The sequence below is a fragment of the Quercus lobata genome, chromosome 12 (genome assembly GCF_001633185.2).
Source record: "Quercus lobata isolate SW786 chromosome 12, ValleyOak3.0 Primary Assembly, whole genome shotgun sequence".
Lineage (NCBI taxonomy): Eukaryota > Viridiplantae > Streptophyta > Magnoliopsida > Fagales > Fagaceae > Quercus > Quercus lobata.
In genome coordinates this window covers 25719162-25745361 of record NC_044915.1, presented here as the reverse complement: position 1 = coordinate 25745361, position 26200 = coordinate 25719162, and the positions used below count along the sequence as shown (strand labels likewise).

General features: G+C 33.4%; 2 protein-coding genes across 15 annotated transcripts; both read left to right on the top strand.

Moving 5' to 3' along the window:
• The first annotated feature begins 6664 nt into the window (after positions 1–6664).
• LOC115971292 (probable leucine-rich repeat receptor-like protein kinase At5g49770) lies at positions 6665–18650 on the top strand. 12 transcript variants are annotated; one of them, XM_031091116.1, is made up of 21 exons: positions 6982–7072; positions 7169–7231; positions 7431–7618; positions 12164–12284; positions 12381–12452; positions 12803–12877; positions 12966–13037; positions 13244–13411; positions 13516–13590; positions 13953–14024; positions 14124–14192; positions 14291–14359; positions 14580–14654; positions 14774–14845; positions 15022–15156; positions 15325–15809; positions 15933–16073; positions 16170–16306; positions 16525–16744; positions 17386–17621; positions 18006–18650. In XM_031091116.1, exons 3-21 carry the CDS (start codon positions 7534–7536, stop codon positions 18477–18479), a joined length of 2853 nt encoding a protein of 950 aa, XP_030946976.1. In that variant the 5' UTR covers positions 6982–7072; positions 7169–7231; positions 7431–7533; the 3' UTR covers positions 18480–18650. The 12 variants fall into 12 exon arrangements, with proteins under 12 accessions (XP_030946984.1, XP_030946979.1, XP_030946981.1 ...); XM_031091117.1 differs by lacking the exon at positions 7169–7231 and having other exon boundaries at positions 6668–7072; XM_031091114.1 differs by having other exon boundaries at positions 6668–7072; positions 7169–7618.
• A 1388-nt stretch (positions 18651–20038) lies between these two features.
• On the top strand, positions 20039–25846 carry LOC115971293 (ribonuclease H2 subunit B). Of its 3 annotated transcripts, XM_031091126.1 has the most exons (10): positions 20039–20164; positions 20431–20490; positions 21066–21167; positions 21541–21617; positions 21976–22099; positions 22701–22765; positions 23488–23557; positions 24659–24734; positions 24900–24993; positions 25467–25846. In XM_031091126.1, exons 1-10 carry the CDS (start codon positions 20116–20118, stop codon positions 25584–25586), a joined length of 837 nt encoding a protein of 278 aa, XP_030946986.1. In that variant the 5' UTR covers positions 20039–20115; the 3' UTR covers positions 25587–25846. The 3 variants fall into 3 exon arrangements, with proteins under 3 accessions (XP_030946986.1, XP_030946987.1, XP_030946988.1); XM_031091127.1 differs by lacking the exon at positions 21066–21167; XM_031091128.1 differs by lacking the exons at positions 23488–23557; positions 24900–24993; positions 25467–25846.
• The last annotated feature ends 354 nt before the right edge of the window (positions 25847–26200 follow it).

Below are 26200 nucleotides of genomic sequence, written 5' to 3'. Positions count from 1 at the left end.
CTGGCAAAGGGTTTTATGGTTGTCCAAACTACTAGGTATTTCAATTTGTGTATTTTGTTTTACTGGGGTTCAGTTTTTTTTGTTTAAATTCTTCTTTGGTGGTGGAAGTTTATTTTTCAAATTTCTTGTGTTTCATTATTAAGTGCTTGTTTTGCATTTCAGGTTAGGCGAAAGTGTAAATTCTTCCAATGGTGTGATGATGAGATATGTGAACATGGTAAGGTGCTTATCCCAGAGCAAAAGCGACAGATTATTAGATTAGAGGCCGAGGTTGCAAGCTACTACAAGAGAGAGAAGTTTTACATTGTGGCTTTGGCATTTTTATTGGTGATATGTGGGATTTGTCTTTGTAATTGTATGTTTGGTTAGACAGGTAGTGAAAGTTTGGTTAGGCAGCAAGTGGAAAGTGTGGAAGTGTTTATGTTTGGTTAGGTGGGTGGTGGAAGTGTATGTTTGGTTAGCATGTTACATAGATGGGGGAGTTTCAATATCCTGAAATTGCTAATGTATAGGGTTGGCAATGTGTAAATTTTTTGGTTAGGTAGTTAGCATGGAAACACTTGGTTTTTTTTTTTTTTTTGATACCATTCTTGGAATGAAGTGAATATCCTTGTTCCTTAATGACTAGACTAGCAGTGTGTTGGTGATGTGTTATGCAATGGTAATTATTGTGAACTTGCCTAATGAATCTGTGAATTTATGCCTAAATATTGTGAATTTGTGCCTAAATACTATGAATCTATGCATATTTATTGGGAAGCATAGTTAAGTCAAGCATGCCTAGTTAAGTTAGGCAAACCTTTACTATTTCCTAGCCCAAGATGTATTTGGCTTCAAGGCTCTCATTATGGGTGAAATTTGCAAATAATGCACCAATTGATTGTTAAATCTTAAAGTAAATAACAATTTGACCTATTTTCTTGATCCTACTCCTGAAATGAGAAATAAATATCATCCTAGCAAACCTGTCAGTATCTATTTTTGGGCAAAGGGAAAGAAACAAGGTTTGAAACATGAAATATAGAAACTCTACATACCAATGGTCCAAGGATATCAACACATATACAACAAACCTATCAGTATCACTAGTGTCAAGATATATAACAAAGCTCAATAAAATATCTAACATAGCATCTTCATTAACAGCTTCTCATTGCTGTGAAAATCAAAACAGGACACAAGATTCAATATTAATCTAAATAACACAAAGGCAATAGGAATACATCTTCAACTTATCATTAACTGCTACTCATTGCTATGAGTATTAAAGCAGGACAAAGGGTTCATGTTTAAACAAAACAATACTTTCTACCATCACTTTCTATAAAACAAAGGGCATTGTTCCATAGTTAACCCTATCACTATAAATACACAAAACAAGTGACATTCATCAAGCAAAGGAAAAATGAACTTATGCTCTCTTCATTTTCTTGGACCATGCACAGATGATTGACTCCCACTATGTCTGATTGCTTCCATATATCTGGATACATTCTTAGAAGCCTTTGGAGTCTTTGATGTGACCACCCTTGTCTTTTTCTACCTTGGATTTAGGTTGCTGCTGCTGGAGTTGTGATGTGCACCTGGATTTTGTGGGTGCTGCCTGACTGGTGTGGTGTAACTGGAGTGGAGTTGTGCTGTTGTGTATAAGAGTGGAAGAATGTGCTTCTGCTAGCCTGAAATGGATTAGATAAGCTTGTCCTGGCATAAGGTGTTACACTTGGACTGGATTGGTGTATCCAGGTCTGAGATGGTGCAAATTGAGTGGCTGAACTTGTCTTGGCCTGAGATGGTGCACCTGGCCTGAAGCTGGGCATGTTGGACTAGTATGGTGCACTTGGAGTGGATGGGCTATGCATGCTAGACTGAGATGGTGCAAATTGAGTGGCTGAGCTTGTCTTGGCCTAAGATGGTGCACCTGGCCTGAAGTTGGGCATGCTAGACTAGTATGCTGCACTTGGAGTGGATGGGCTATGCATGTTGGACTGAGGTGGTACACTTGGATTGGAGCTGAAGCTATGCATGTTGGCTTGGTATGGTGTACCTGGTGTGGTTGAGGCTACCCTGGTTCTAGTTCTGCTAGTCTACAAACAAGAAATTCACACACATTAATATTGAATATTGAAAAGCAACTATTTCACACAAAATTACAAGTTCACTATTTCCTTTATATGGCAGCTGTAAAATAGCAATTGTTTTCCAGTCATCAATATTTTTCTAGATATAAAAAGAAAATAAGAGAAAACAAGAAAGAGAGAGAGAAGAGGGCAGGCTGAAAAATAAGAAAAATAAGTGATCAAAGAGAGAGAAAGATAGAGAATCATATAATCAATCGGAAAGAGTGCTCAAGATATGCCCTCTACAAACAAGTTTGTCCTCCTCACTATTCTTCCTTGTTGCCTTGATTGAATTGATATCTTTGGGAATTGGTTCAGGAAGTGCTTTAAGTTTGGATCGATCCAAGATGTAGATAGTATTCAACATGTAGTAAGAATGAATTTCATCTTGGCTTTCTGGCGAAGAAAATTGGTCCCGTCAAACCTATATTATAACTTGATCATAAAGCCTTGATTTATAATTTTAAAAGTCTACTTCAGATCCTCATTCCATTGAAATATTCTATTAAAATTGTTAGAAAAATAGGGTAAGAATAAAAAGAATGATAAAATATAGCTTTGAGATGCATTGAATCACTTTTTTTAAAACAATATTTGCTCCTCACTCAAAAGAGAGTTTGCGATTGGGTTCCTCGTAAATTGAAAGTACAACAAACCTGAAATCTACCCATAGCATTTCTAAATATTTCCTAAATATCTTTATTTTATAGATGTATCCTTATTTTATATTTATATATAATAATAATAATAATAAGAACTGAATTTGAATATATAAATAAATAATAAAGAGACATTAATAAATAAATAAAACACCATTGAAAGATCTTAACAATTGGTGAGTCACAACTTTTAAAATACTGATAGAAAAATCAATTCTCACTTTAGGCATATATTTCTAGCTTAAACTATTATATATATATATATATATATATATATATAAGTGATGATGCTAAAAATTGTCAGTAAGACGCACAGTCCTTACGTGCTCTAGATAGAACCTGTGAAACAGAAACAAAGAAGACTTTGCAAAGAGTACTGGTGTGGTACCGGCCAAGTACCCTCCGAAGGTTAAGTTAGAAAACTTTCACAACTCTATAGTGCTAGAGTTGGGGTGAATTTTGCGTACCTTAATTTGTGAGGACGTTGGTGTTTTTATAGTAGTGTAAAGCTGACCTTTGTTTCTTAGAGGAGAGGGTCTTTCCTTGTAGCGAAGATCCTTATTAATATACGGTCTTTGCAGGATCCTTTCCTTATGGGGATTCCTTTGATTAGGGTTGATCGTGGGATACAAGAAATTTCCTTACATAGATATTCGTGGGGTAAAGTTAAGCTAGACTGGACCCGTCGGCCTGGTTAACCCTGTCGGCCTCTCTACATTCGTCAGCCATCTGCTTCGTTCGAGCATTCCTGTTGACCAATGGAGATGTCTGTCAAGTCTCATTATGGGGTTGTCATGTTTGGTGTCGTCGGCCCAACTCTTCCATTGGTTTTCGTAAAACTGACGGGTATGTGGGTGCTGACGACCCTTTTGCGCGATGCTTTGGGGGTATTAGATTTCTATTAACTATATAAAAAGAGCCTATGCCATCTACAGTGATTTTGGTTTATTCAACCTGCATTGTGCTTCACTGCTTTGGCCCCTTTTTTTTAAGCCAATTTTATTTGTGCTTTTTGTTTTTTGTCTTTTCTTTTAAATATTTATTATTCCTATGTACATATTCAATTACATTGACTTAACAAATTCTTACAATATTTTCACAATTATTTGACAATTTGCACCGTTCATGGGCCTCTTTTTCTTTTCTTTTCTTTTTTCCTTTTTCCACCTTATGCCAGTTTTGCTTGTGCACTCTGTCTTTTCTTTTAAATATTTATATGTGCATACATAGTTACACTGACATAACACATTCTTACAATATTTTCACAATTATTGAGGTGTTAATTTTTTAAAGGTCAAAATAAAATAATAAAATAAGAGACTGAGAATTACTACCATCTAAAACTCAAAATACATTAAGAAAATTTTAGGGATGTTAAAATTTAGTGAGAGTATTTTAGACATTACACAATAAATATTTTAAGAATTATAAGCTTTTATTAAGGTTTAACTGAAAGAATAACAATGTGACATATTTGCAATTTTCCAAAATATTAAGGGAAAAATTGCTTGATTTTAAAATTTAAGGAGTAATGCTATGTCCACAACATTTTTACAATAATTTTACAACAAATTTTATGTGACAAGGTATTTTTGATGGATAAAAAAGTGATATCAGTAATAGGCTTAGTTCAAAACTAATAACAACTTGTCATTTAGAATTTGTTCTAAAAATATTATGGATATAGCATTTCTTTCAAAAAAAATAAAAACTATCTCTTCAGATCCTAAAAATGAAGGTATTGTGAAAATGTTGTAATATTTTGTTGTATTCTTAGACTTTTTTTTTAATATAGTCAAATTGGATGAGCCAAAATTCACAGTTTCACACACAATTTTCTTGTGTTGTCTTTTTTTTTTTTTTTTTTTTTTTAATGTATAATTTTAAAACTAATAATAATTTTTCACCTAAAATTTGTTGTGAAAATACCATAGATGTAAAAAATAAAATAATAATATCAAACTGAGACCTACCATAGCTGGGAATTAAAAAAATTGCGAAAATGTTGTGACATTTTATTGAGTTCCTAGGATTCTTTTTTGTGTGACATTTTGTTTTCTTCCTAGGACTCTTTTTTTGTTTAGTCAAATTTGGTAAGCCAAAATTCATTGTTTTAGGCACAATTTTCTTCAATTGGCTTTTTATTTGTTTTTTTTAATGCACAGTCAAAAGTGGTTAGCCTAATTTAAAACTAATAATAATTTACCACTTATGATTTATTATGAAATGTTGTGGATGTAACATTACTCTAAAATAAAATAATAAAATATCAAACCAAAACCCACCATAGCTAGAAATAAAGGTATTGTAAAAATATCGTGACATTTTGATGTGTTCCCAAACTTCGTTTTTGGTTTAGTCAATTTGTTGAACCAAAATTCATTGTTTTATGCATAATTTTTTTAGGTTGATTTTTTTAACACATTGTTTCAAAAAAAAAAAAAAAAAAAAAAAAAAAAAAAAAACACACACACACACACACACACATTGTTTCACACACTCACAAATTGACAAAGTAGCACTTTTCTCCGTTATGTTTGGGGTAGTTTCATCCCCCCCAAATTAAAGTTGAATAATTTCATTATTTATATTTTGTAAATGAGCATGTGATACCTCAATTTGATTGATTGTATGATGTGTGTGGGTGTGTGATGAGTCTCACATCGAGTATTTACTGGGTTGAATTGGACTTTATTAACAATTACAAGGAGCCTCAATTGTGACTAGTCCTTTTGAGGTATAGTGCAGATGTGGCTAGCGCTTTTCCTTGGGTCGTTACATATGGTATCAGAGCCGGCCCGGTAACCCCGTGTGGGCTCAGAGACACTACCCCACAAAGTGGGCCCTAACGAGGACGTTAGGGATTTAAGTGGGAGAAATTGTGATACCCCAATTTGATTAATTGTGTGATGTGTGTGGGTGTGTGATGATTCTCACATCGAGTATTTACTGGGTTGAATTGGACTTTATTAACAACTATAAGGAGCCTCAATTGTGACTAGTCCTTTTGAGGTATAGTGCAGATGTGGCTAGCGTTTTTCCTTGGGTCGTTACAGAGCATATACTCCTACTATTATACTTCTTAAAATTTCCATTATGCAATGTCTAAAATATTCCTACTAAATTTTAATGTCCCAAAAATTTCTTCTTGTATTTTGAATATTATGTGGTAGACTAGTAGTCATGCTTGGAAAGTTAAAATGATAATATATGGTATTCTATTTGTTACCTAGAGAACACTAATTTATTAGGTTTAAATCTTCTATACTTATAATTTTATTTTATAGAAACTTTGATGACAGATATCTTTTGTTATTTTGTTCTTTTTTAAATTTCTTTTCCTACTTAAAAGGGTGTTCATTAAAAATAAATAAACTAAACATCGCAGTTAAACTCATAAAATAAGATAATAAAAAATGAAGTATGAATAACAAAATCTTCATTGTAGATGGTTGCAAGAATTTAATTTGATGAAGATCTTCAAAAAAATTGTAGCATATATCATTATTTACTGCGAAAATTTAAATATTGTGGAAAGATGATGACATTCATTATCATTCTTTGTAGCATTTTTTGGTGAGTAGATATTGCATTTAGTAAATAGGTTCTAAGAAATTGTCATAGTAAATACTAAATAAATATTTTTTTTAGAACTACTAAATAGATATTCAAATAATTATTTTAAATTTAAGTACATGATTTCATATTTCTTCAAAAAACAAAAGAAAAATATATTAATTCCCTCACTAAAGGGGCAGCAGCACGTGCAACCCACACAAGCATGGCTAAAATATCACTATCAAAAAGCTTGCAAGATCTCTTATTCCACATGCACCGGAAGAAATCTCTATAGTTGACCTTAAGGTATTGACTAGGAAACTTAGTCCAAAACCTGATTAATCATGTGAAATCTAAGAAATTATGGATGACAAAGAGTAGTCACGTCACCTTCAGACCGCTGGAACTCTCTTCCTTTGGCTAATCTTGGCTTAGTAATGAGTTTTACACTACCTTTTTTTCCTCAGATTTTGCTCTCTTCCTTCAGATGCCATTACTCCAAATCCAACTTCCCCATTCACTCATCTCACCCACCTCTCTGAACCAACATTCACTTCCTTTAATTTTTCTTTTCCCAGCCTTTATATCAAACACCAGTGGTTCAGTTCATCTTAATCTCACGCGTTAAAAAATCCTTTGAGAGAAGAACCCATCCCAGCGAAGACCCAGCACCACTGACAAGCCCCTCTCTCACCAGCGCTGAAATCGGTCAGTTCATCAGCTCCGAACTCTGCCTAGGTGACCACGTTTTCTCTCTCTCCCTCTGTAAACCCAGCGTGCTCTGTTTTGTATTTCTCTAAATTTGAGTGTTTGTATTTCAATGTTTTTGTTCAGGTGCTGTGTTTTGCTTTTACTTGTGAATTCTTGAAACTCCCACCATTGACTTGGCCGTATCGAGTAAACACTCTGGCCGGGTCGTTTCTTTTATCTCTTTTGAAAGTAGAAATATATATCATATATATCATGTTGATAGTGATTGTATTTTAATTTATGTGTACAAATATGATCCATTCAAATAAGTTCATCATATATACACGGTTACAGTATGAACAAGAGTTTTCGAACGGTTGAATTTTGTAGAAAAAAATTGTTGCAGGAGTTGATTACTGGGAATATATTATATGGGTGCAGCATCCTGAAACTTCTAAGGATTTTCTTACCAACTTTAGAATTGTGGGGTTTGAAGCTTATTGTTCTTGATGATGGGTCAATGGAGTAAGGTGTTAGTGTTGCTTCTATTCATTCAATTCTCGGTTATAGCAGCGGTTACAAACGGTTTAGACTGTAAGTTTGGTTCAATTTGATCTGTCTTTTTTGTAGTTCAGTTATTCATGTTTCTGTTGATATGTTGGTAGACTACAATGTGTTCTTTAGATTTCTTTCTGTACTAGTTGTTAATATATAGTTGGCATCCATGGTTAGGTACTTAATTCTTCTAGACCTCAAAGATTATAGGCCAATATCTGTGTTGGGTTTCTTATTCTAATTCCTTTCCTTCTTAATCAAACACTTTTATCTTCTCTTTTTTTTTGGGAATCAAACCCTTTATATGATTGCAGAAAAAAACATGGAAATGACAAGAATAAATTCTTTTGAGTTGCATTTATAATGTTTAGGAGAACAAAACCACTTATCCACTTGACCATTGACAACAATTTGACCAATTGGAGACGAATTTTCCATTTCTAATTTTTTGTGTGTTAAATCTCAGGATTATAACATCATTAGACATAAAACATAGGATCTTCAATTTTTTATTTTTTATTTTAGTTTAGCTAAGCAGGTGCTAAACTACTTGAGAAGCATTTGAAGGGGCCCTAAAGTTGTTTTTAGCTTTTTAAGGTTAAAGCTAACTTTCAAAGCTTTAAAGCTCTACAATTCATTATTCATGTTTTATAATCAAGAAATTAAAAATACTATTTATTGTTATTTGTCAAGACTCAAAACACTAAAGCTCTACTTCTTACAATAATGCTAAACAAACACTTAGCTTTAAAGTTGTTTACAGCTTTAAGGGCCCTTATACTCTTTAGTAAAATCATCAAATGTTTATCAATTTCTACTAAGAACAAAAATATTTTTTAATTAATCACAAACAAATTTTTTTTATTTTAATTAAAGTACTTTTTTGATAATACGAAGACACACTCTAGAGTCTATTTGAATTTTCTTTTTAGAGGGGTTGAAATTGTTGTGAAATTTTAAAATACTCGCAAGTGTACGAACCGTACCGAAGTATAGTTGGACAACAACGAGGTCGAACCCACAGGGACTTATATGAATGTAGGAAAATTAATTAAACCTTAACCAAATTAATCCTAATCTAGTTTAAATAAAAATTGGTTGGTTACAATAAAATAAACTAAGCAAATAATAAAATTAAGCAAATAGTTAAACTAAGCAAAGATATAAAGCAATAAAAAGATGTAAACAATTAAGAGAAAGGAATTAAGGTTTTGAAATCCGCCTTGTAAATCATATCAGCATATATTTATGATCATTAATTTTTCCCTACCACTGCATGATAATCTAAAAATCAATCTTGCTATCATGGAAAATATCATCATTAAAATCCTTATTTTAAAACTCAAAAGCATGTTCTTCTTCGCTTCTTAAGTATAAAATCAAATCATCAATTGTATCAGTAGCTAAACAAATCACAAGATATATCCAATTCTAAAAATCAAATCATAAATTGTATCCATTGACAAACAAATCACAAGTGATATCCAATTTTATAATCAAGAATTAATAAATCAAGCATTCAATTAATTAAGATAAATCCTAAATCATGAGAAAAACATGATTGAACTCATATCTAGAATTCCATCTTAGTCAATTGATATGAATTAAGAACAATTTAAATTATTAAAGAACAACTATATTGGGAAAAATCAAATCACATAAATATTACTGATAATCCTTAACAAGGTTTCATCCTCAACCCTAATTATAAATTTAGCTACACATGGTAATTGAAAGAAAACACAAAAATAAAATACCAAACATTAAACTAGACAAATAAAATAAAACTAACTGTCATGGAAGAAAACCAAAGAAGTATTCGCACTCTCTATGCCTTCAGCCCTCAGCCCTAGCACTAGCCTCCACCTCAGCCTCCCTAAATTTTTCCCTAAAGAGCCTTTAAATAGGTCAAGGAATCCTATTACAAGTTGAATTCCCATTTGAAGAAAATCCCAGATTTTTAGGCTTCACTTAACCGACAGTTTTGGCCCATTTAACGTCAGAATTTGGACTTTTGGTGAACAACAAAGTTGTAGCCCTTTAAGTTATCGTTCCAGCCCAACTTGAATCATCTCGATTGGACATCTGAGCCAAAAGTTATGCCAAAATTACTAACTGATGTGCAGTCTGGAATCCTAATCCGAATTGGACTTGGATTTGGCGCAAATTTCCTTTGATTCCTTACTCCAATTGGACTTAAATTTAATTGGGTTGGTCTTTTCTTGAATTCATGTCCGGCTGGATGTAAGTTGGCTTGATTCAATTGGCCTAGCCCCACTTTGCTTGTAAAGCCCTTGTTACCTACAACACAAAGATATTATATAATCAGTCACAAAATAACATAAAAGTAAGGCTAAATATGTAGATATGTGAGTACTTTATTGTATATATTTTATGCACATCAGAAATTCATAAGTGTTTTTAAGGGATTAAAGCTCTTTTAAATGAAAGTGCTAAATGTTTGGTGATTTTACTAAAGAGCTTTAAAGGGTCCTTAAAGTTTAAAACAATTTTAAGGTTAAAGTTGAAGTTTGGAGTTTCCCAAAAAAAATAAAAAATCATAATAATAAAATATTATTCTAATATTGAAAAAAAAAACTTTTAAAAGTCCATGTTATTTCCTACAACAATGTCAAAGTACTAACATGAGTAATAAGTGGGTTCCAGATAACTGTAAAGTCTCTTGTGTTTTGAAAATAAGATTTTCCCCATTACACATTTATAGTTTTATACCATTATAAAAGGCACCAACAGATGATTGGAAGTGTATAAAATGTTTTCAACATATTGTCATGTAAAAAGAAGTGGCAAAGTCTAAACCCCAAACCCCAATGGTGTCTATCTCTCCTCCTCCTAAGAAATCTCATTCAATTCAAATGAATTGTCAGGTTTCCCACACAATGAAAACCTACATTTACGTGAGTGTTCCTTTCTACCACAGTCAATTCCAAGTTCCAACACACAACTTTTTATATTTCATAAATGTCCATCTTTAATTTAATGATTTCTCTAACTCCCACCAAAACCTTTTTCAACTATTCCACGAATCTAGCAAAGAACATAGCAAAATTGTGATTTTTTTTTTTCTCACCCATCTTGATTCCAATTGTTGTGAATTTACTAACTAGAGCTGTGATAAGCTGGACTACGTGAATTGGATTGAAAAATTGTATCGTGTGAGGTGTACGGTGACTCCCAAATTAGCTGTTTACGAGGTCGAATTAGGTTATTTAAGTGATTATAAGGAGTTTAATTGTAACTCAACTAGTTCGTTTGGAATGTAGAAAAGACATGACTAGCGTTTCCATTTACTCAGGTCCTGACAAATGGTATCAACCGTTAAATTTATCATAACAGAATCATCTACAAGAACACACAAATACAATATGGAAATAAAGCAATAAAACAAAGACATACAAATTAAGTGGCTTGGCAATGAATTGTTAGCAATCCAAAGCTGAATGATTCTGTTCTCTCTTTTGTCCAGTCTCTCACCTCATAGATATAGGGGCGGAACCAAGAATTTTTATTTGGGGGGGCCAAGTTGCAACACTAATATATTTATCAAGACAACTCTCATACACACACACACACATAAATACACATGCTTTTTTTTATTATATACACACACTTTTTTATTTGATAAGTTATATATATACACACACCCAACCAAAAAAAAAAAAAAAAGAGCTTAATATTTTCAATCAAAATTATGTTTGATGGCTATCTTTCATAAAATTAATAAAATTCATGTTTTCAATTTTCATAGTGAAATTCTTAAAAAGTTTCATTTTCTATAAAAATTATCAAATTTTATACTAATATAAGTAAAAATATTCAATTAAACTAATGAAATATTCAAAAACATAAATGATCCAAAACTTGGAGGAACAAATTAGGTTCTAAACATATTTGAAACTATCTTGCTTTGACCCATTATGTGGCAACTAAAGAGAAATTTCATATGTAGTTTAAGTGAAAAGAATTTTTTAATGAGTCAATGACTTGTTAATCGCCACATAACAGGTTGAAAAAGATAAATTCAAACATATTTGTGGCTAAACTTTTTCAAATATTTAACAAATATAAAAACACATTTTACAATAAAAAATAGAATTGCGAAAAATAAAGTTATATCTCTATAAATATTAGACCAATTATTTTTTTTAAGAGCATCATTGGACTAATTCAAATACTTGGGGGACCAACTCTTATTTTTATAGACTAAATTTTGAAAACATTAAAATAATTTTATATATATATATATATATATTTTTTTTTTTTTAAAATTTTGGGCACCCTTCAACATGGCTCCGCCCCTGCATAGATATGAATATCCATAACAAGAACATTTATATTTAAGGGTGACTAAGCTTTCTCAGCTAAAAATAGAAAAACGTATTAGTATTTTTTGAGCTTTCCAAAACACAAAACAAATAGGAATACATGCCACACATATGTTTCCACAATGACAATAGGGTAAGTTTTTGTAAGGTGCTTTCTATTATTATTGGGATCCTATTATTTTTTTGTACTCAATTTTGGCGACTGAATGATTAGATTTTCATTTCTTTTCTGATGCAGCTGCTGCTTTACAGTCTCTCACGGCTAACTGGATGAACACTCCCTCCAATTGGGTGGGTTCTGATCCCTGTGGTGGCCTTTGGGTAGGAATTGAGTGCAACAATTCACGTGTGACCGCCATGTATGTTCTTTGGCTTGTTTTCACCAATTAATGCTTTTGGAAGGAAGGTTGCTCATTCTTTCAAATTGATATTAAGCTGACTGCTTTCAATTTCAGAATGTTATCAAACATTAATGTGACGGGTCAGCTATCAGGAGATATCGGGTCATTTTCTGAGTTACAGACTTTGTAGGTGTTCTAAGTTCTAATTGCACTTAGCCTCTTCTATTGTAATGGGAACCCATTTAGAGCTAATTTTACTTTTAGTCTACAGCGCTCATATATCTTAAGCTTCAGTGTTCAATATGTTCAATGCATGCTTCCAATTCCAAGGCGTGTTCTTTTATCTTTAAGACTTCAGTCTTAGCAACTAATCATTTTGGGGTTACTATCATAAAAATAGTGAATAAGAATATGTATTTCATTTGCATGTTCAAGTGAATCGAATTCAAGAGCACCAGCATTATATGTTGTATTTGGTAGTAGCTGTTCAATTAGTCTATTGTAATTCAATCCTAATTACCAGCATCTTCATATAGGGATCTGTCTTTCAACACGAACCTGACAGGAACACTTCCACAAGAAATTGGGAATTTGAAGAAGCTACAAACCTTGTAAGGAAATACTGATTGGTTTCAGAGAATCTGATAGTGTAGTTAGAATTCTTGTAATTAACATTTGGTCTTTTTATATGCACACCAGAAGCCTGATGGGTTGCGGTTTCACTGGCCCTATTCCAAGCACAATAGGTTCTTTACAGCAGCTAATCTCTTTGTAAGGCTTTCTGAGTTTGCAATTCTTTCATTGTTTTGCCGTAATGGCCAATACACGTGAAATTCCTTATGGATGCTTGTGTTTTGGATGAGGCTGTTCAATATTTGATTTAGTATCCTTTCTTTTACATTCTTACTTTCTAATAATTTAAGGGCAGATTTATGTCTGTTCTGATAGACACTGATTTCTGGCTCTCTTTGTTGCAGATCTTTGAATTCTAATAAATTCACTGGACAAATTCCAAATTCCATTGGCACTCTGTCCAACCTTTATTATTTGGACCTTACTGGCAACCAGCTTGAAGGATCCATCCCAGTCTCTGATGGGAATGGGACTAAATCTGGTCTTGATATGCTACTTCACACGAGGCACTTGTATGTTAAGGCTCATTGTGATTTTGAGCTGATTAAATCCTCTTTGCACTATTGCTTTGTTTTGTCCAATTAATATCCATGTAAGATTATTTCATTATCTACAGTCATCTTGGAAACAATAAGCTGTCGGGCACAATTCCACCTAAACTTTTCAACCCAAATATGACTCTCATACATGTGTAAGTTTTGAGAACTGTCTGCTGTCATGAATTTGTGATTATATCTTTTGTGGCTGAAAAAGATCTATCCATTGTTTGTCTACATATGGTCTGACTAGTGGAGAAAATGGGTGGCTAGCTTTTGAAATAATCACAAATGGGAAATGTATGTAACTAATATAGTCTCTTCTTAATGCCCTTTTTCTCATGGGTATTGCCTCTGCACTATATTTTGCTCTAATGTAGAATACCGGAATAAATGTCTTTGCCATGGAAATTAAGGAATACAACTTCTCAATTTGGATATCCCAAATTCCCAATAATTATATGAGCACTGTCACTTGAGACATTAATTTCTACCTGCTACTGACTTTTTTGGGCAGGCTTTTTGACAGCAATAATTTAACTGGTAGCATCCCTTCCACACTTGGACTAGTGCAGACTTTGCAGATGGTGTAAGAAGCTCTGTCATTTAATAGAATTCATAGTTGAGATTATGCTAGCTGTGAACTTCTATCAAGTTTTGTGTACTGAATATATTGTTTTGGCTACAGACGCTTTGATCGGAATTCATTAAATGGGCTACCTTCAAATCTCAATAGTCTTACAAATGTTATCGAGCTGTAAGAAAAAAAGATAGATATCGTGATCAAAGCTTTTTAACTTGTTTTTGAGAAGTTTTTCACTTAACTAAGAGAGGCTTACAGTAATTTGTTTCCAGGTCCTTGTCCAACAACAACCTGAGTGGCCCTATGGCCAACCTTACTGGCATGAACTCCCTCAGCTATTTGTAAGTAGTGATAACTATAGTGACAGAATTCACTGGTGTGGTGGCAAGTAGGCATGGTTAGACTATTATAAAAGATTACCGGTTAAACATTCTTTTAATAAAAGATCCAGTTAAATGTTCTTTCTTCTTTAAAACAGATATAAATCATGGTCTCATATCTATTATGATAAATCTAATAGTTTGTGATCAATTCTCATTCTGTCTGAAATGTATTTTTTAGGGATATGAGCAACAATAGTTTCACTGTTTCTGATGTTCCTCCTTGGATTGCTTCCTTACCGTTATTGACAACATTGTATGATCCTCCTCCATAGTTCTCTGTGTGTGTGCGTGTGAATCCAATATAAAATTTTGTCAAGCTGCATGGAGGTTGAAGTACTCAATATTAATAAACATATTAATCTTGAATGGCAGAATGATGGAAAATACACAACTTCAAGGACAAGTTCCAGTTGACCTATTCAGCCTTCCTGATTTACAGAAAGTGTGAGTATCAGCTTGATCTCAAGTAGCACCACATTCAGTGTCATTGTCATTGAGAGTTAAGAAAATCCAAACAGAACAAACATGTGTAACCTATTTGAAAACAAAAAAGTCTACACATTATCCTCATAGAATGACAATGACGATTAAAAGGTGTATGTTCTGGCATGTGTGAACAGGGTACTAAGGAACAACCGTTTCAATGGCACCTTGGATATCAGTACCACAAATAGCAACCAATTGCAACTTATAGATTTGCGGAACAATTCCATAAGTAATGTTGCACAAATTCCTGGAGGAAACATTACGTTATTGTAAGTAGTAACCTTTAGTTATCTAGTCATTGCTTCTTCTTCTTCTTCTTTTTTAACTATGTTGAAGAAGTGCAAGCTGTTTGATTACTTGTTAGAAGTTAACTTGGCAAGCAATGTACTTCTTATCTATTATCTTTATTTCTTGTAATTATCTACAACATTTTGCAGACTTGAAGGTAACACAGTATGTGACAAAACAGATCAAGTGACAAAGAGTTACTGCCCGGCTTCTACACCAAATTCCTCATATTTTCCACCACCACATAACTGTATGCAAATTTCCTGCAATTCGGATCAGGTTGCCAGCCCAAACTGTGAATGTGCGTATCCATACAAGGGCATACTAGTCTTCCGAGGTCTTGCTTCCTTTGACTTGGGAAACACAACTTACTATGCAAGACTTGAGAAGTCTCTCATGGAAACTCTTCAGTCCTTTGCACTTCCTGTGGATTCAGTTTCTCTAAGTAATCCCATTGTGAATTCATATGGAAACATTGAACTGAGTCTTGAAGTTTTCCCATCTGGTCAGGAATGTTTCAATCAAACAGCAATTACAATGGTTGGATTTGCACTTAACAATCTGTCTTTCTACCCTCCACCAAGTTTTGGACCCTTCTATCTTATGGCCTTTACGTATGTGAATTGTGCAGCAGGTAACTCTGAATTTCACGCTGAATTGGAAAGTAATAGTTATTATGTTTTCTCTATGTTATTTGGATGCTATTGCAATTTTATCATGATGCATACTCTCTCTCTTATCATTGAGGTACCTATAGCATTGAACAAAAGCAGTGGCATTATAATTGGAGTAGCAGTTGGTGGGTCTGTCCTTTTGTTATTGGTAGTCCTTGCAGTAGTTTATGCTTTCCACCAAAAGAAAATAGCAAAAAGAGCTAGTGAACAGAACAATCCTTTTGGTAAGATGGGTATAACGTAGACCTAGCACTTTTTAGTTAATCATACGGAATTTATAGGGACTTATTATCTATTGCGTTCATGTCACGAAAATGCAGCACATTGGGATCAAAATATGGGAAATGGTAGTGCTCCTCAGTTACAAGCAGCCAAGCGGTTCTCTTTTGAAGAGCTTAAGAAATACACCAACAATTTTTCAGAAGCAAATAGTATTGGATCTGGGGGTTATGGGAAGGTTAATTTTGATAGTCTTTTATCATTATTATTTATTATTTTGCAAGACTCATTGGATGCATGTGTAACTTATCGCCATAAATAAAATGATTACTCAAAAGTCAAAATGAATTTGAACTTTTATTCTTTAAAGAAAATTCTACTTAAAGCTAACTTCTCAAAATATTCATGGATTATTTCAAGTGATAACCAAATGTCCATTTGTGAACATTTGTACAGGTTTATCGAGGAACTCTTCCCACTGGGCAACTGATTGCCATCAAACGAGCTCAAAGTGATTCTATGCAAGGTGGGCTTGAGTTCAAAACTGAAATTGAACTTCTATCACGGGTCCATCACAAGAATCTTGTCAGCCTTCTGGGGTTTTGTTTTGAGCAAGGTGAACAAATGCTGGTGTATGAGTATATTCCAAATGGTACTCTAATGGGTAGTGTTTCAGGTACTTTTATCAATTCTTCACATTCTCCAATCGATATAAATTCTGGCAACAATTGAATATCATTGCATACTTTGTAAATAACCACATGGAAAATTTCCAGTTTATTTATTTTTAATATTTTTAACCATTGAGGAATTAATTTGGGCAACATAATAACTTGTATTCAACTATGAAATCAATGATGAACTTTGTACTAGAATATGAACTTATAATCTTTATATAGTTTCAATAATGTGCCTCCAACCAGAGACATTTGAGATGAATTCTGTGTCTATATTGACATCATTCGATGCTTTTCTGGCCTCATCTTCTTGAAAAAAATGAAAGTGGCTATTTAAATTACCTTAACATCGTTGGCCAGAAAATATAAACCTGGTAGAGACTCCTGATATAATTCAGCTGAAAGATTTAACGAGTTGAGTTTGGGAGTTCAGTCTCCAAAACCTCCTTTGTGACATGTCCAATCTACCTTGAAGTCCCATGTTTCAGTTTGAAGTGTACACCACTCCCTTAACAACCCAACTTGGAGATAGCTTTGTTAATCATGACATATCTACCCCGTTAACTTTCCTTCAAATTTCTTTCAAGTAAGAACACAATCATTTGCCTTTTATTTGATAATATGCATATTGTATTTGCAGGGAAGTCAGGAATCAGGTTGGATTGGATGGGAAGACTTAAAGTAACCCTTGGTGCGGCCAGGGGCTTGGTCTATTTGCATGAACATGCAAATCCTCCCATCATACATAGGGACATCAAATCAAACAACATCCTATTGGATGAAAGTTTTAATGCAAAAGTTGCCGATTTTGGTCTCTCCAAGTCTGAGTTTGATAGTGAAAGGAATTCTGTCACCACTCAAGTTAAAGGAACATTGGTCAGTATGTAATCCTGTCATGCATCCAGACTGCTAGCCTTCTAGGAATGCCCCTATGCATGCTAGCAAATGCAAGCATTTGTGCACCCACACACGCGCACTCTTTTTACTGCCAGAACCACCATGTCATTGTTGGGAAAGAGATGTGTAATTTATGATCTGAAGTCCCCATAATAGGGGATAGGACCTCCTCCCATTTAAATTTTCCAATTTTCTTCATTTTTAAGGTGACTAGTATCTATCTATCTATCTATCTATCTATCCATCTATATATATATATAATTTTTTTTTTTATTATTTTATCCGTAGTATCTGTGTAGAAAATTTTCAAAACATTGCATCAGATTTTAACATGGAGGAAGGGTTTTTTGTTGCTTTTTTTAGGGCTACTTGGATCCTGAATATTACATGACCCAACAATTGACTAAGAAGAGTGACGTCTATAGCTTTGGAGTGGTCATGTTAGAGCTAATAACTGCAAGAAAACCAATACAGCAAGGGAAGTATATTGTGGTAGAAGTAAGGAATGCAATCAATAAGTCAAAGGATTTATATAATCTTCATGAAATTCTTGATCCATTCATTGGTTTGGGAAAAAATCTTGAAGGCTTAGAAGAGTTTGTGGATTTAGCAATGAGGTGTGTGGCAGACTCAGGAGACAGAAGGCCTACAATGGATGAGGTTGTTAAAGAAATTGAGAACATTATGAAGCTTTCTGGGATGAACCCCAGTGCTGATTCCGAACCCACTACCGTAAATTATTATGAAGCCAGTAAGAGCAGTTCTCATCACTCGTCTAGCAATGATGTATTTGGTTATAGTGGGTCCTTCCCTTCTTCTTCAATAGAGCTTATGTGAATATGATTTTACAATTCAGAATGCTAAACTTGGAATCAATAAGTTTTTTCCCTGTACCACACTTTGGGTAGAACATGCAATTTGTCTTGAAACCTCTAATACTTATATCCTCTGGCAAAGAGCTGGGAACAGTTTTTGAAATGAATTCCCTTTTTTGGTCTGTGATTACAATCTTTGATTCTTTAGCTTGTGAATACGTGACAAAAGAGTGTGTCTTGAGTTAGTTACACAGTAAAGAACTCAATAATGGAAAAGTTATAAATTGAAAATTTTGTTTCAGAAATTCCAGACCAAGCTGGTCAATACTCATACTATAATAATCTATCAAAATTGTATGCCAAGTATATCTGCTTGCGGTACTTTTGCAAACAAATTTAAGTGTCCTATTTGCCAATTTCAATCTAAATCATGTGCTGTGTATTTTTGGCTATGCTGATGATTGCTGAATGTAAATGTTGTGAGTGACTTAAGTTGAAGTCGTTAAGCAAAAGAGTCTGTTATGGCTATAATGAACTACACAGTCTAAGGCCTAAAAGCAGTGCATGGGTTATTTATTGTCCAATGTCAATCATCTATAACTAGACATTTATCACAAGATTTGATTTTTATGCGATCCAAGTTAGGAGACTGTTGGATTAGATTTTGCGTGTGATAATATGAAAACCAGTCGTTTAAAATGAAAGAACCAAGGAATTTACAATGGCTTGTAAAACTATAAATTTTTTTCACTAATTTGACATGAAATTGGTTGGAAAATGAAAGAAAATGAAATGTATTTGAGTTACATTGATTGTGTATTTGGTTCATTTTCCAGCCCATTTTTCTTTGTTTGGGTGTGTTTGGATCGAAAGAAAATGACAGACTTATGAGGTTTTTTTTTTTTTTTTGTTAATAAAAAAATTCATTTCTTTTTGGCCTAAAAATCCTGGGTTCAATTTTTTGTTTTTGTTGTTTTTTAATTTTTGGATGTGGCCTTTTCTATTTATTAAATGATGAGGTGATGTATTTTAATGTTAGTTATATTTTTTTAATATTATTTTATAAGCCTTGTAGGTTTTAAGTATGCCAACCGTACAAACCGTTGGTTATATAGGTGTTTTTTGTTAGTAAATTGATTGTAGAAGCCAAATTAACTACAAAATAAAATAACAAGGACTAAATTAACTATGACAAAAATATGGAGACAAATTGGCTGGAAAATGAAAGAAAATAAAATGCATTTGAGTTCCATTGATTGTGTATTTGGTTCATTTTCTAGCCAATTTTTCTTTATTTGGTTGTGTTTGTATTGAATTAAAATGACAAAGACTTTTGGAGGTTTTTTTTTAAATAAAAAAATTCGTTTCTTTTTGGCTTAAAAATCATCGATTCAATTTTTTGTTTTCTTTGTTAGGGTAAAATGTAAAATGTAAGTAACAAAATATTATTTGGATTAAATAAAAATAAAAATTACCCCGTAGTTCCTATGTTCCATAAAATTTAAATAAATAAAAAAAGAAAAGAAAAAAGAATAAAGGCGCGGGACTCGACTTCAAACCCAATTAAAAAACGACATGTAGTTGTTGTATTCGTGTTGTTGTGTTTGCTTTTCTCTGCACAGCTGAGCTAGGGTTGAAAAGCTTTCGCTGAAATTTCCATGGCTTGGTGGGAAGGTGTTGATGAAACTCGTCTTCTTATTGCTCCTGGTAATTACCACTGCATTCCCTTTCATTTTCTTCTTCTTCTTCTATGTCTCTCTCTCTCACTCTGGTCTGTGGTTGGGGACTGATTCGCATTTGTGTTTACTACTGTTACGTTTAGCTTTTAAGAGAACTCTTTAGTTTATTATGTATTTCATTTATGAAGTGCTCACAGCATCATAGTCAATAATGTAGTCATAACAATCAAAGGGTGATTTTTGTGATTCTATATTTTTGCTAAGGACTGATAGTTTTGGCTGTAAAAATTTTAGTCCCAGGGGAAACAGGAAATGGTATTGGACAAATGCTATCTCTTCGCCATCCGAAATCAGGTATGTGCAACAAGTCTCTCTCCCTGCTCTTATTATCAGTTTTTTAGTTAACTAATTTTTTATTATATTCTACTCCCTATTTGTATTAGATATTATTGATATGCATTATGAGTTTTGTTTTGTTTTTTAAAACTTTATCTCCTTGCCTCCTATAAACCGCTTAGAAAAGCACCTGGATTACCCAGTAACTGATTCTGGCGGGTGGGGTTTGATTAACAGTGATATTGTACAATATGCTCTGCGACTTGCAATTAATCTGAGTGAAGTTCTCCTACATCATCAAAAAGAAAAAGAGAAAAAAAAATCTCTCCTTAGTTGTTTTTCCCCTTATCTTGAATTTTTAAGATATATTTACTTTTTAAAAGAATTCTTGAATTGAAGATTTCGTTGTGTAACATCATCCTTGAGGAGTTGGAGATTGTTGGGGGAAAGACAAGATAAATAGACTAACACTCTGTTTGGTTAGGTTATTTCTACAGTGACATTTTCCAATTAAATATATTCAGAAGTTGTTAACATTTCTCATTTATAAGCTAAGATGTTCAAACTTTTAAATCTTTTCACTAATTTGATAGGAAACACAGCTTGCTATCTCCTAGTCAATGGGCTGCTTCAAGAGCTTCACTGGTTTAAGCAATCCTATGGATCTTGGTTTGTGGGGGATTATGTTTGTGAAGGTAGATGCTAGATTTGCATGATTACAGTTCTAAATTTTCTTGTAGGAAATTTTAATTTGGAGTGGATATATATATATATCACCATCAAGTACATGTTGTGAGAAATAATTGCAACCTACCATTATATTTCATTTCTCTATTGTTACACTTCATCATTTACATTAAATAAATTATTTTGCTTTCTTTCTCTTTTTTGTGCTAGTTCTGTTATCATTATCGAGTTCTTTAATGTGGTTCATGAGCCGTTGTAGTGGATTTTTCTGTTTTGTCCTGGATCACCTTGAAACTTCTGATGACTCTATTTGATTTTGAATTCTATTTTTTTGTCTTTCCAGCAATTCTAACTATATGTAGCTCTTTTTTTTCAATACAGATGGCAGCCTATATACCGCAACTCCAGTTGATCCTGTTTTTATTTTTCTGCCCATTTTTGAGGAAGCTAGAATGAAGGTACAATTAAAATTTAAAATGTTTTAGATCAAAGACAAATATCCTGTTCTGATTTTTCGCACTTTAATTATTCCAAAAATATCTATTTACTTTCAATCATGATATACCATTTAGATTATGTCTTTGATACCTCACTGCTTTAACTATTTATACTCCCTGTTTCCTAGAGAAAGATCCTGTCCTTAGACTTGTTCCTAGCTATTAGATCTATATGTGTTTATTTTTTCCTAGTTCTGATTTGTCACAGTTTAATATCTTCTAGGTTTTGTATCGGCTATTGAATGCCAACTTTTTTGTTTTAATTAGTTAGATTTCTTTTAACCTTATTGGAAGCGATATTCCTTTGAAATCAATGCAGAAGGGAGATGATCCAGGGAAGTTCAGGCAATTGGATGAGATAGTTTTCATTAGCGGCTATCCTGGATATCAACATTTATTATCTATTGCAGAGAATTCTATGCAAGTACTTTGTGATGTCAAAGGTGGCCTGCCACATGCACTATTTTATTTTTTTCATAAGTAACTTTTCTAAATGCAAATCATAGTTAGAGGCTTGCTAGAATACATTCCTTAAAATGTTTTTTTTTTTTGGGGGGGGGGGGGTTGTTGGTGTGGGGGGTTATGTGCTGATATGAGATTACAGAAATAAGGAGTTCCCAATCTGACAGTAAATGTCTTTTGTAGTTGTGGCTTGAATTTACGTGGTTGGGACCAGACTTAAATTACCACAGTTTTGATATGCAATCAATTGACAAATCGAAACCTGACCATGCTATCTGTTCCTGGAATGAGACAAGATATCTGTCCTGAGTGGTGAGATTTAAATAATATTGAACATTGTGAATCTTTAGAGGCTAAACATAGGTCCCACCCCCAAGATGCTCATCTCATCTACAGTTTTCATTTATCAGTTGTAACTTATTATCTGCTGTCCTGATACCATCTAATGTCTGATAAACTCTTATATAACTGTATTTCAATACAAATTTTTTAATAATACTTTGAGTAAATAAACACTATTTCTTTTTTTTTTTACTGGATATAGTTTGAATAATGCTTCTCTCCCTCTCTGTGTATGTGCAGAAATTGGATCATCAAAATTTTTTAGGCTTGATGACTCAAAGGTTCTAGCTTGGTTATACCACAAGGTCCGTTTTCATCTTCTTAAACTAAATTTTAGTCTATGAGGATGTGCCAAACTGGAAGAGCCTACCTTCTGTTTATTTTTTATAAGCATTTGGGTAAGAGACCTCATTAACCCTAATCTAACATCCAAACGTCTTAGATCAATAAATCTGACCTTTCTGTCAGCCTTACACTATATGATCATATCTGCATCAGAGCCCTACTTGTTGCATGATGATGCATTGAGTTTTGAACAATACTTTTCACAAATATATGAGGATCCAAAGAGGGACACTAAAAGGAAGCCTAGACACCCATAATTTAGCCTTAGTGACCAATCTTGGCTCCTTTTAGCTGTTTTTTTTTTTTTTTAATTATTATTATTTTTTTTTAATGTCTTAAAACCTATATTTTTCTTATGTTAATCTTTTAAGTTTTTATGTTACAAGTCATTTGACTTTTTAATTATTCTCAGGACTACTAATGAGTCATGTAACTTTTTAAATAGGCATGTTACTGCTGTAGGACAGATTTAGAACAATTAGATTCTTAATTAGTGGTTGTGATTACTTCTTTGTTAGGGAAAAATTCTCGTCATTTCTTAGCCAATGTTTGTGGCCTTTTATCTCCTCACCTTCAAACCCTTGCAGTTATGACTGAAAGCTATTAAATATCTTGTATCCATTTAATATGGTGATACTTTTAAGGATTTTTTGGTAATGTTTTATGTATTTTGTAATTGCAGGTATGTGAGCTAAAAAAGACTCTTTCTGTATTGGACAAAAACTATGCTGCACGGCAAGAGAAAGACACATGTATAATTTTAGTAAAAAAGTTACCTTGTTCATATCATGAATCTGCTATCTATTATATCGGACTTATGGAATTTTTCATCAGTATATTTAATTTAGAGATGAACAGAATGATGAATCTATGTTATGCTTAATATGACAAGACTTTGTAGCATTGAAAACTGCGGGCATGGTAGCATGCATGAGCACTAACTCTCTGCCTGTAGAACTCAATGTTATACCACTATAGAAAAACTATTTTCATCAAAGTTATAGGCCTGTATTCTGAAAGTCAAAAGGAAAATGTGTTATAAAAGAAGGCAGTAGGACTAGCCTACTTAACCATTAGGGATGCTTTGGGTTACCCATGGCAGAGGCCTTTACAATTAAATAATGAATTGATTGTTAATAAATATTTCATGATGCTTTAGAAGTCACAATTAACACCGTATGAATGGCCTTGTATTTTAGGCTTTTTAGCAAGAAAAAAAGAAAATTTACATGGTACAAGGACTTGTAGTGTTAATCCAAAAATAAATTCTAGGACTGAATTCCCTGTAGTCCTTGCAGGGAACTAGATCTATGTTTTTCAGATGACTACCACAAACATGAGTTAGAATATCTTCATAGCTCATGAGTAATGAAGACAATCCATAAAATTTAGTATTGGGAAGTGCATGAGATGCGGGAAACGAATACACTCGCTTGACACCTGCAAATACAAGACTTCTTTATTTATTTATTGTGCTGAATAAAAGACTTGGTTAGTTGGATCTCAGTAGAACCAACTGAGTTGGAAGTGCTTTTGCATTAGTGATTGGTCCAAATGTAGTCCTGTCTTCTGTGTGAGTCATCACCTGTGTTACTGATGTTTCCAAAAACTTTTATAATGTTCTTAAACCCCTTCTATATATAAAAGGTTGAAGAATGATGGCATCGGTTGAACTAATGTCAATTAGTTAATTTTCTTTTTATACCACATAATCTGATTGTCAAACAAACCATAGGAGTATTCTAACTGGTTATTTAACATTGCCCATACTAGCAAAAAGGGGAGGGAGTGCTTGCTTTGGTTTGGCATGAAATTACAGTTTCTCTTCATTAATTCCCTTGTTACTAGTGCAGTAGCTGATGCAGTTTCAATCTTGGGGGAGTACATGAAGGATGAGCCTTGGCTGAAGCTTCTGTGTAACCATCTAAAGTATTCCCTCCCTAACCTTTCCTCTTCAACGCACTGACACACTATTACATCTAATCTTGTTTTTGTCTGAATTTAGGAAGTAATGCAAGCACACAACTTTTTATGATTTGAGTGTATTCTTTGAAGATGCTTTAACCAAGTCTAGTTTACCAAACGTGTTTGCAGGTTAGATTTAGCAGAGGCAAATAGAAAAGCACCAGATGGTGAAATCCTTTCAGCTGTTACAGAAAGCAACCCAGGGTCTCAGAGTGTCTTACAGGTATGAACTTTCAGAGTTAAAGCCACTTTGCTATGTAAATCAATTTCAAGTTGTGATATGTCTGCTTCCCTGCTGGTCATATGTGGATTGTTATAAAATCTTGGTGCTGGTAAAGTCATTAATGTTGTGTTAGACCTTGGTTCAAGTCTTCACATAGGCTGTGGGTATAGGTCGAGGAGAGAGCTACCCCTGTTGTGTAGCCCAGCCACTCCCAAAAAACCCCCAAATTTTTTTTAAAAAAATTGAAGTTTCTGTGGGAAGGATATTTGAATATTTTTCCAATGCTTTTAAACCATATATTCACTTTGGGCCATTTTCTATTTTAACCTATGACATTTGATCTGTTTTAACTTCGGACATACATTGCCCTTAACTAAATTTATCTGCAAATATGTTCTACAAATGACTATACAGGCTTTTGCTGTTAAATAATTTTACATTATAAATACTCTTTATACTGCACTATTTATCAGGGAAAAGGGAGCGACAAAAGGAGTACAAGAACTGGAAAGCAAGCTAAAAAGCCAAAAGTGGAGACAGAATCAAAGAACATCAAAGAAATGTTTTCCAGGGCGTCAAGAAGGAGAAACTGAACCCCTTTAAGCAAAACACAGGAGATGTTGGTCCTGAAATTCCTGCATTATGGTCAAACTGTCCAAACTCATTTTCATGCTTGGTGCATTGGCATTGACTTCCATGCTACTTTGTAGTTTAATCAGTAGGCTGTATTTTTGTTGAATATTTTTTATCATGTCTAGATCTTACATTGTAAGATTGCTTAATTTAACTTTGTGACTAGTGAGACCTGATTTTGGCATATTCAAAATTGAAGAAATGGTTAACTTAAGGTAAAGCATTGAGTCACTCAAAATGTACTGTTTGGTTTAGGATCTCTTAAAGTGTATTTAGATAAATGGGGAGGAGAGGGGAGTAGAGTAGAGGGAAGGGAATGAGAGTATTGACCTTGTTTGGGTATATTTTGAAGAGAGCCAGCAACCACATCTCAAAATCAAGTTTTAGGAATTAATTTGCCCTAAGGAATTGTAATAATGGGGGAAATTGTAAATTCTGTAGATAAAAATTGAGTCCTTAACTTTCAAAGCTATGCTAGCAAAGAGGGCAGTCAACTGACTGTCATTTTGGACACTGCCTGTGGAGTTTTTTCTTCTTTTGTTATATGACCTTTCTAGTCTTGATTATATCAGAC